At 45.8% G+C, this 11,132-nt stretch overlaps 1 protein-coding gene across 1 annotated transcript; it reads left to right on the top strand.

Annotated features, from left to right (window-relative positions):
• Positions 1–911: 911 nt before the first annotated feature.
• On the top strand, positions 912–10,513 carry LOC306973378 (uncharacterized protein; the record flags this gene model as incomplete). The annotated part of the gene is made up of 4 exons (XM_079570304.1): positions 912–1,056; positions 5,932–6,398; positions 7,321–7,522; positions 10,186–10,513. The coding sequence occupies 4 exons, from the start codon at positions 912–914 to the stop codon at positions 10,503–10,505; spliced, it is 1,134 nt and encodes a 377-aa protein (XP_079426430.1). The 3' UTR covers positions 10,506–10,513.
• Between the last annotated feature and the right edge of the window lie 619 nt (positions 10,514–11,132).

Below are 11,132 nucleotides of genomic sequence, written 5' to 3'. Positions count from 1 at the left end.
CCTTTTAAGGAAGAACACAAGGCAGCACAATGTCAGCTAGGAAATGACTGTCAGCGGTGCAGTCACCTCCTCTTGTGACCCCCGCTCACAAGCACACAGCTCCGCCATTCGGAAAACAATTTGCCAGGAGCCTGCGCCCCTCCGTGCGCCACCACAAGATCTGGCCCCTGGTCCTCCCTACGTTCTAACCTCTTACCACCCCCGCCTAAACCGAGCGCATTTTCTCCAGTTCGGCTTTACCCAATTCTAAAAGCTTCCCAACTGAGAGCAACAGTGTAACGCCTCATTTGAAAGCTAAGACCTACAAAAGTAATTCTCACTTTTTTGTCACGTTGTCTCGTATTTTTTTCCTTGTGTTTTCGTCGACGTTTTGTCACTCTTTTTTTGTTTTTTGTCACCTTTTTGTGGCTTTTCCCGTTGCTTTTTCATAACATTTTTGTCACTTTAAAAAAAAAAAAAAAATTTCAAGAAGCTTTTTAGATTTGGGTAAAGCCAAACTGGAGAAATGACTCTGTTCGTGTGTTCTGTTTCTTTTTTCGACAGCGACCACAGACTGCCCTTCCCTTCCTGAACAGAAGATGGCGCCGCTGCTCCGCTCGAACCCGACTCACGCTCCGGAAGTGCGCTTACACTCCAGCACCGGAAACGCTCATTTTCTCCAACTTCACTGTTTTTAAGGCGAACCCCGGCGCTCTCCTCGTCTGTCCGCCCGCAGCCCGGACAGCAGCACACGCCTCCTCCCCTCCGCCGACACTGGAACTTTATTTACCCCCAGTTTAGCCTCGCTCCCCCCTGAGGCTAACCCTCCTTGCTAGCGCGGATAGGTCCTCGTCTGTTTGCGGAGCGAGAAGCGAGAAGAAGCGGCCGCTCGTCGGTGTGAAATGTGCATAATGCGGTCAAAGCTTCGGGAGATGGTTCGGGTGAGGCTGGATGCGGCGGCGGAGGAGATCTTCGAGCTCTTCGAGAGGATTCTGGAGGAATACGAAGAGGAACTGCGGCGAGCCCGGGAGAAGACGCGGAGAGCCGAGTCTGTGGCCAACACGGAACAGCCAGCAGGTCCGAGGCTTCTTCTTCTTCTTCCTCTTCTAACTTCACAATCTACAAAACAACTTGTGGGAGAATCTGAAAATGTCCTTTCTGTGTCTGTGGTTCTTTTTTAAGTCCGGATTTGCACTGGTCTCGACACGGTTGCTTTTTTAGTCTGGATTTTCTGGCTATATTTAGTTGTGGTGTGTTTTTTTTTTTTTTTTTTAGACCTTGTTTGATCCAGTGTTAACCCTGTTTAGTCCCATTGTTGTCCTGGTACAGCTTAACCTCTTACCCCCCGCCTTAACCGAGTCTATTTTCGACAAAAAGGGGACAAAAACGAGGATGAAAACGCAATAAAAATGACAAAAAAAGCGACAATATACACACAAAAAAAGGCGACAAAAAAGTGATGAAAAAGCCACAGAAGAGCGACAAAAAGGTGATGAAAATGTGATTAAAAAAAAAAAAAAAAAAGTCCCGAAAATCCGAAATTGTAGGTCTTAGCTTTCAAATGGCCTAATCCGTGACCTCCAGCCGAGAAACTTTTAGATTTGGTTAGAACCGAACCAGAGAAAACGTGCTCGGTTCTGGTGGAGGATGAGAGGTTCATAATGGAGTCCCTGTCCTGGTTTTTCTTCTGTTGTTGCAGGTTCGCTCACAAGACCTCATTTCGCCTTGAGTTCTGATCAGATTTCGACCTGGATTACGCCCTTTTCACCCTGCTCGTCCCGGGTCAGACCTGGTTTTACCCGCTTGTCTGTTTGTGGCCTGGTCGGTTTCACTGTTCTTTCTTTGTTTTTCTTTATATTGTTTTTTTTTTTTGGGCCCGAAGGCTCTATCAGACAGGATACCGTGACACTGTCAGCCCAGACCGCTTTCTTCCTCGTTTTGTCAACTTGGTTTAGTTCTGCTTATTTCCTGGTTTAGACTTGTCTTGGTTTTGTCCTGATTTAGCTCTTGTTTTGTCGTAGTTTGACCCTTGTTTAATCCCTGTTTTGTTCTGGTTCAGTTTGGCTCCTTGTTCTGATTTGGGCCTTGCTTTATCCTTGTTCAGTCCCTGGTTTGGCCTGATTGGGCTCTTGTTTTATCCTGCTTTAGACCCTGTTTTGGCCTGATTTGGTCTTGTTTTGTCCTGGTTTGGCCCCTTGTCTTTGCTTTGTCCTGCTTTGGGTCTTGTTTTGTCCTGGTTTAGTCCTAAATTGGCTCTTGTTTTGTTCTGATTTAGTCCCTGTTTTATCTTTGTTCAGTCCCCTGCTTTGGCCCTTGTTTTGTCCTGCTTTAGTCCCTGTTTAGTCCCTGTTTTATCCTTGTCCAGTGCCTGGTTTGGTCCTTGTTTTGTTCTGGTTCAGTCCCCGTTTTGAACTGATTGGGCTCTTGTTTTGTCCTGCTTTAGTCCCTGTTTTGTCCTGGTTTGGCCCCTTGTCTTTTCTTTGTCCTGCTTTGGGTCTTGTTTTGTCCTGGTTTAGTCCTAAGTTGGCTCTTGTTTTGTTCTGATTTAGTCCCTGTTTAGTCCTGGTTTGGCCCCTTGTTTAATCCTTGTTCAGTCCCTGGTTTGGGCCTCGTTTTGTTCAGGTTCAGTTCCCGTTTTGAATTGCGCTGTTGTTTTGTCCTGCTTTGGCCCCTTGTCTTTGTTTTGTCCTGATTTGGGTCTTGTTTTGTCCTGGTTTAGTCCTAAGTTGGCTCTTGTTTTGTCCTGATTCAGTCCCCGTTTTATCCTTGTTCAGTCCCTGGTTTGGCCCTTGTTTTGTCCTGCTTTAGTCCCCGTTTAATCCTGGTTTGGCCCCTTGTTTTATCCTTGTTCAGTCCCTGGTTTGGCCCTTGTTTTGTCCTGCTTTAGTCCCTGTTTAATCCTGGTTTGGCCCCTTGTTTTATCCTTGTTCAGTCCCTGGTTTGGCCCTTGTTTTGTCCTGCTTTAGTCCCCGTTCAGTCCTGGTTTGGCCCCTTGTTTTATCCTTGTTCAGTCCCTGGTTTGGCCATTGTTTTGTCCTGCTTTAGTCCCCGTTCAGTCCTGGTTTGGCCCCTTGTTTTATCCTTGTTCAGTCCCTGGTTTGGTCCTTGTTTTGTCCTGCTTTAGTCCCTGTTCAGTCCTGGTTTGGCCCCTTGTTTTATCCTTGTTCAGTCCCTGGTTTGGCCCTTGTTTTGTCCTGCTTTAGTCCCCGTTTAATCCTGGTTTGGCCCCTTTGTTTTATCCTTGTTCAGTCCCTGGTTTGGTCCTTGTTTTGTCCTGCTTTAGTCCCCGTTCAGTCCTGGTTTGGCCCCTTGTTTTATCCTTGTTCAGTCCCTGGTTTGGCCATTGTTTTGTCCTGCTTTAGTCCCCGTTCAGTCCTGGTTTGGCCCCTTGTTTTATCCTTGTTCAGTCCCTGGTTTGGTCCTTGTTTTGTCCTGCTTTAGTCCCTGTTCAGTCCTGGTTTGGCCCCTTGTTTTATCCTTGTTCAGTCCCTGGTTTGGCCCTTGTTTTGTCCTGCTTTAGTCCCCGTTTAATCCTGGTTTGGCCCCTTTGTTTTATCCTTGTTCAGTCCCTGGTTTGGGCCTTGTTTTGTTCTGGTTCAGTCCCCGTTTTGTCCTGGTTTGGCCCTTGTTTTGTCCTGCTTTAGTCCCTGTTTAATCCTGGTTTGGCCCCTTGTTTTATCCTTGTTCAGTCCCTGGTTTGGCCCTTGTTTTGTCCTGCTTTAGTCCCCGTTTAATCCTGGTTTGGCCCCTTGTTTTATCCTTGTTCAGTCCCTGGTTTGGGCCTTGTTTTGTTCTGGTTCAGTCCCCGTTTTGTCCTGATTTGGCTCTTGTTTTGTCGTAGTTTGACCCTTGTTTTTCCCTTGTTTAATCCCTGTTTTGTTCTGGTTCAGTTTGGCCCCTTGTTCTATTTTGTCCTGGTTTGGCCCTCGTTTTGTTCTGGTTCAGTCACTGTTTTGTCCTGATTTGACTGTTGTTTGGTCCTTTTGTCCTGGTTTGGGCCTTGTTTTATCCTTGTTCAGTCACTGTTTTATCCTTGTTCAGTCCCTGGTTCCGCTACTGTTTTGTCCTGAGTTGGCTCTTGTTTGGTCCTTGTTTTGTCCTGATTTAGCTCTTGTTTTGTCCTGCTTTATCCCCTCTCCTTTCTCTGGGCTCCGTTCTTATTCCCATCGCTGGCTCTGGTCTAATTTTAGTTTAGTGGAGAGTCCTGGTTTAGTCAAAGTTTGGTTGCGTTCCCATTTAGCTCTCTGGCTTGACCCGGTCCAGCCTCGGACTCAAACCGGGGTCAGAAGCCGGGCAGCGTCATGTTTTACTAATGTCTAATTTAGTATTTGAGTTCCGTCCACTTGTTGTCCCGGTTGTCCAGTTTCCTCGACTCACTGTTTTTTAAAAAGGTCAATAACTGTCTGGGACGGACGCGAGTTGAGCGGCTGCTGGAAGAATGTTGTTTAGTCTGTAGGTTTTGCGGCTCGCCAAATTAAAAACTAAAAATGGTCCAGTCCAAATATAGTCTGCTTTGAACCAGCTCCAGGGAGAGACGGAGAGAGTGAGAGGGGGGCGGGGAGCGTCCTATTTTAGGTAATCCCCGACTTAAACCCGCGGAGCAAACAGGACTAAAACCAGGGCTAACCCAGGATTAAAGCCGGTCTGAACTGGAACAGGGATAAGCACGCACTAGACCAGGATCAGGACCAAGTCTAGACCTGAAACAGACGTCTGTCCGGGGTCTGCGGTGAAAAGCAATTAAGAAAAAGTTACATCCAGGCCAGTTCAAAACATTTTACTTTTCAATGGGGGTGGGGGTTTAACTCTGGGCCAGTTTGGGAGGTTCGGTCCCCGGCCTACCCCAATGTTGAAGTGTTGAAATGTTGAATTCTGTTTATTAAGTAACATGGACCTTTTGAAATGTGCTTTTTTAATTATTGTTATAGACTATTGTTTTCTTGAGCCTCTACTCTTGTTTGAATTGTTGGCAGTGACACGGCGACTGTGATGTGTTTGTGAAATGTTCAGGTTTACTACAAATGATACGACTACAATAAAGTTTTCTGAATCAAAGCTAGTTTGCCTCCCCTGGGTTTATGGGTTTTGAAAATACAGTAGACAGCTTCTTACTGACCTGAGGAGGAATTATTGAACTTTTTGGAGAAATTCGTGAGTGTGAACCAATCAGGAGCTCTCCTGATCCTATGCTGCAGATGTAAACAATGGAGGATTAGCTTCATGTGTTGTGAACAGGAGCTACAGCAGCTCTGGGACTTGTACAGAGACATACAGCTGTGTTTCTTTTACTTAAACACCCAGCCAGGGTTCAAAGCAGCAACAAGAAACCGTATTTCAGTGGCTGGATCTGCGCTGGGAATGTGTTTGGGCCTTGATATGCCTGTGGCATTCCCAAAGCTAATGCTACGAGCTAAAGCTCTGATCCATGTGAAAACGAGAAAAATGCACGAAGAAAGTCAATGAAGCCCCATCTACATAAAGCAACCGTTTAACCATGATCACACACTGAGCCGGGCTGGTTGATTTTGAAGTTTATCACTCACATTTCATCTACAACGGGTCGTAGTCGAGCGGTTGTCTCCCGGAGCTAGCTGCTTAGCAGCAAACAGCTAGCTCGCATTGAGTCCATAAGTGATTTCAAAGGTTCCTCAGCAGTGCAATAGCAAATCAAAGCATCAAGCGCTGTTTCTCCTCTGTAAATTGGCGGTCATGTGAGGCTTTGAGCGACAGCAGTTGCAGAGCTGTGAGGTGGGTCGGGTCGGCAAACTGAGACTAGTTTTTTCGGGTAGGGTTTAATTTACATGGGGTCGGGTTGGGGCCCTGCATCTCTAGCACCATCTCCAACTCCCACCAGGCTTTGCTCAGACCATCAGAGAGCTGCTGGGCCTGGCTAAAGAAGCATGAGGCTCTGAAACCAGACTAGAGCACTAATGTCTGTCCTGTCTCCTGCAGTGGTCCACCCGCCTTGTCTGTCCAAAATTCATCCCGACGCCTCCAAACCAGTGGACCTCGTGATCAAACAGGAGCCGGATGAAAGTGGCGAGGAAATCGAGCAGATCACAGTGCCAGGTCTGCTCTTAAAGAGCGACATCGCGGAGGAGCCAGCAGAGGCACTCTCCCCACATCCAGCCAGCGATTCACACGACGCTCCCGAGGCCATCGACCTGACCGCGGCTGAGGCTGAGGCTGAGGGCGGGGCCAGGAAGAAGCCGCACGCTTGTCCCATCTGTGGAAAGTGCTACAGCTGGAAGTCCCACCTGGAGATCCACCTCCGAGTGCACACCGGGGAGAAACCCTTCGGCTGCACCGTCTGCGGCAAACGATTCACCAAAAAGATGTACCTGGTCATCCACCTGCGGCGCCACACGGGCGAGAAGCCGTACAGCTGCTCCATCTGCCAGGACCGCTTCATCTCAAAGGTACCAGTCTGTTTTCACAATCACATCTTTCTGGATTCCTGTGCTTTGTCGTTTTCACCGTGTTTACTGGATGATCCACACATTTCCCTCAGGATCACCATTTTTGAAGGTCATTTTGGCAATGTCAGTTTTTTTAATTCACTTTAAAGTAACACACTTCTCACCCTAAGGCCTGAAAAGTGGCCTCTTTTAATGGCCATAAATCACTATTTCACATCTTTCCTACTTCATAAACTTCTGCTTGACAGAAATGAGTGCATTTTATGTAAAAATGACAATTTCACCAACTTAACTGCAAGATATGGTGTTTTTAAAAGTAAATCTGATTCAAAAATATGAATTGACAGCACTCCTTTGATTTAGTAAATATTAAGGGGGGTTTGTTGTGACATTTTTATGATCAACAAAATATGTTCCATTCAAATTTAAACACAAATCAAATGTTATTAGTTGGGCTGGGTTCTACTTTTGTCACAATCCGCTACGTATCCGATACTCAATGGCTGATCTGATGTGTATTGCGATACAGTAAGTAATTAGGATAGTATTATGTTTGCCTTAAAATGTGCTAAAAGTCATATGTCCAAAGCTCATAAAACAAATGCTATTTATTGTTCAGATGCAATGACACAAAATGTAACAAGTGCTGTAACTGTTACTAAAAACAAAACCTCCAAACACAACTTTTGAAACTATCTACCGATATTGCAGCATAAAGTGTTGCGATCCGATATTCAAGAGCCCATATTTTGTCCCAGCCCTAGTAATTTGTGTCAAAACAACAATAAATCTGCACCAAAAAGGAACTAAATTGCAGCTGTCCTTTTGAACATAAGTCCTCTTCTGTTTTGGGATGTATCTGGATGTCTTGTAGTCTCTCCTCTCAGGAACAGTGCACTAACCCGCCCCCTGTGTGCTTCAGGACAGTGTGATGAAGCACATGACGGTCGTCCACCCGAACCTGTGCGGGGCCAGGAACCGGCCCAAACACTGCTGCTCCGAGTGCGGGAAGGGCTTCACGTCGCGCTCCCACCTGGAGATGCACCTGCGGGTCCACACCGGAGAGAAGCCCTTTCAGTGCCCCGAGTGCGGGAAGAGGTTCACCCAGAAGGCCACCATGCTCGGTAACTACTGCCTATCAGTATGTAGCGAAAGGCCAGTCCTGTCTGGAGCGAGCCTGGCCAGTAAGCCACTCCCTCCCGCTCTTTGTTTCTGTTCCAAAGCAGGGCCGTCTGGAATTCTGCTATCAGCCATTCCAGTGTCCAAACAGTTTGTATCGCAATCACAGAGCACGAGAAAGTCCCTTTTCTGTTGGGTCATCTTAAAGGGACAGAGTTTAAAAATGTTAAAATTAAGTATTCTCCTCCCCCTACATGTTCCAACTATGTCCTAATGTGTAGAATGAGCTCAGACCTCATGCACAAGCTTTATATAGAAGCTGCAGTTACTCATTTGACCTGAGGTGGCAGTAGTGAGTATAAAATGGCTATATAACTTGCATCTGGTCCCTTTTAAAGGCTGAGGGGCGGCCACAAAAACCTCTTAACCCTCACCTAAACCAAGCACATTATCTCCAGTTGGCTTCACCCAAATCTCAAAACTTAAAAAAATATATAGTATACCGTAAATTCTCTAATACTGGCCTGTATTCCATTAGCGGCCGGGTCTCTGACAGAGGCCGGGTTCACGGCTGGCGGAGGCAAATTAAAGCCGGTCTCTAAAACAGGCCGGGCCTTTTATTAGAAACTATCGCTGTAGAAATATTTCCCATGTTAGGAATTTGTCTCATACTGGTGTAAATGAAAACTCACGTGCAGGAAGTAACAAACTGAACCCGGGCTGAGGGGGGGGGCTGCGGAGGAGCTGATCCCAGCGTAACTTTGACACAGATTTAGCTACTTTTCAAACCTCCTGTGACTATGTTTGGAAACAGGGAAAGCAACAAATGTTGTGTGACCCTCTAGGGTTTTAATAAAGTCACCATCGCGTCTTCAAAGCACGTCCAGCTGCTCCGTGTGCAGGTCAGTCCCACGCCTCAAAATAACTCCTCCCATCAGCGCGAGCGTCTCATCTTCTCTCGGGTCAGTCTCATGATCGATCACAAACACAAACGCTCCGTCTAAACTCGCCTTTTACACGAGATAACAACAAATAATCCGGTCCGCGGTAAAAAGGAAACAGAAACCTGCAGTGACATTAATGTCAAAGCTCCGCTAACAGCAACAAAACACTTCCTGTTGTCCCGACAAAATAGGCGTCAATGTTCCAGCCGCTGGGAGAGTTTGAAATGTTAATAAATGAACCTAATATTTTTGGTGCAAATGGACACAAATCTCATTTTTCTTCATTTTCCTGGTCGTCCGTTTTGCTCAAATAGAAATAAAGGCCTGTCTCTAATTGTGGCCTGGTTCCAATAAAGGCCTGGTCCTATATTAGAGCATTTACGGTATACATATACAACATAACATATAGTCATATAGCAACAAAAATGAGCCAAGAGAGAGGATGAAAACGCAACAGAAGAGCGACAATAACTTATCAGCAAAGTGACAAAAATGCCACAAAAGAGCAACATAAAAGCAATAAAAAGAAATGTTAAAGTTTGCAACAACATGCAAGGAAAAAGATTAGTTTAGACGAGTTTTGTAGGTCTTAGCTTTCAAATGAGGCATTGCACTGGCCTGTAGGCTGTAACCTTTTAGATGTGGCTAAAGCTGAGCTGGAGAAAATGTGCTCAGTTAAGGCGGGGGGTAAGAGGTTAATAGGATTTCCTTCATCTTCTGAAAGTATCTTTGTCTCACGTTGTACATTGAAACAGCCTTTGTTCATTCGTGTCAAGTCTTGTGGTCTGCGATTCAACACTTGTAGCACAACAAAGACATATCGCCATATATCATAAAGCAGTATTTTGTCCTTGGACTATGAGCAACTCAAACTCTTATAGCTACATGATGATTCTTTTATCTTTTACCCTCTTTTCTCCAGTCGGGCTTCATGGATCGTTCTCCTCGTGTTCTGCCGTCACTCAGCACTGTTTTGTCTCATTTCTGGCACTCCTTTGTGGCAGTTCTGACGCCTATTTTGTTGTTCTTTTGTCACTTTTGTGTTGGTCTTTTGTTGCATCTTTGTGGCTTTTTCGTTGCTCTTCATCACATTTTTTTTGTTCACTTTTGTGTCACTTTCTAGTTGCGTGTTGCGGCTTTTGTGTCACTTTTCTATGACGTTTTTGTCGCTCTTTTGTTGCATTTTGATGCTCATTTTCGTCTTGTTTTTGTCCCAGTTTTGACACTTTTGGGTTTTTTTTTTAAGACTCTTTTAGATTTGGGTGAAGCCAAACTGGAGAAAATGTGCCGGGTTCAGGTGGAGGTTAAGAGGTTAAATCAGAGGTTTTCCCTTTACAAGTAATAGTTAAATATTATACAGTTAAAGGCTACACACTACAGATGCTGATGTATTATCTTATGTTCGGTGAGCGAGAGAAGAAAAAAACAACAACAAAAAACCTTCATCTACAATTTGTCCTGAATTAAAATGGAATATCTCATTAATTAAAATGGAATATCTCATCTTAATAATCATTTTAAATATAATTCAAAATGGCCAGCACAATTGAGCTGTGAGATTTCGCCCCATGCTTTCGTTTCAACCAACATAGGGGGGGTTTTCTGTTTACATCTATAGAAAATGTGGTCCTCAAACTGCAGGAAATAGTGTTTAGGAGATCTTGTGTCCTTGGTGTGAACATGTCGAGAAGCACTGGCCTTAACCTTTGACCCTTACCTTCCAGGTCACATGACGAGGCACACGGGGGAGCGGCCTTTCAGCTGTCCGGTCTGTCAGAAGAGCTTCAGGCAGAAGAACCACGTCCAGAAGCACATGAACATCCACCTGCGGCAGCTCAGCCAGGAGCAGCTGCAGGGCATGGAGCAGCTGCAGGGTGCGGGCCAGCTGCAGGGTGCGGGCCAGCTGCACGGGCCGGGCCAGATGCACGGGCCGGGCCAGCCCATGTTCCTGTACCCGCGTCAGGAGTACAACAACAATGCTGAGCTCAGGGACCAGAGCCGGGAGTACGCCCCCGCCGTGCACATGTTCAACTACAGCACGTAGAGCACGTAGAGCTCCCACAGCTCTGGCCCGTTCAGGAGGAACATCTGCCCCGTTCAGGAGGAACATCTGCCCACTGCAGTGAGACGCCTCCAGCAGAGGCTCTCCCTCTTTACAATGTCACGGATCCATTCACGAACGCTGACATGTTTGGGATCCACACGATGCACGGAATCCCCCCGACAAGCCCCTGTAATCCAAATACGCTCATATCCTTTGCAGAAGACAGAATAGAAGGAAAGAAAGAGGCGTTTTCATCGTCACTTCAGTTGCCCCAACAGACTCTAAACTTACCAATCTGGGACTTAACATTTGCAATGTTTTGTCAGAAGATTTGTTCATTATCCTGCCTGATTTATTGAACTTTGAACCTGAAAAACTAAATTATTCAGGTCCCTTTGAACAAATCTAATATGTGCATTATGTCAGTCTTTATGCAAAAATATATATAATAAGTAGAGGTCAACCAATATATCGGATCACTGCACAATGCAGCATGCTAATGCTAAAGTAGCATGCTAATGCTAATGGCAGCTAATCATAGCTGGGAAGTAATAAAATGAATAATGTTTTCACAGCATTAAAAATGTGACCCAGTGGCCTGTGGGTGGCCTCTACTTTCTACTACTG

The sequence above is a fragment of the Gobius niger genome (genome assembly GCF_951799975.1).
Source record: "Gobius niger genome assembly, chromosome: 14".
Lineage (NCBI taxonomy): Eukaryota > Metazoa > Chordata > Actinopteri > Gobiiformes > Gobiidae > Gobius > Gobius niger.
The sequence above is the reverse complement of the archived record's forward strand: the minus strand, read 5'-3'. Positions and strand labels throughout refer to the sequence as shown.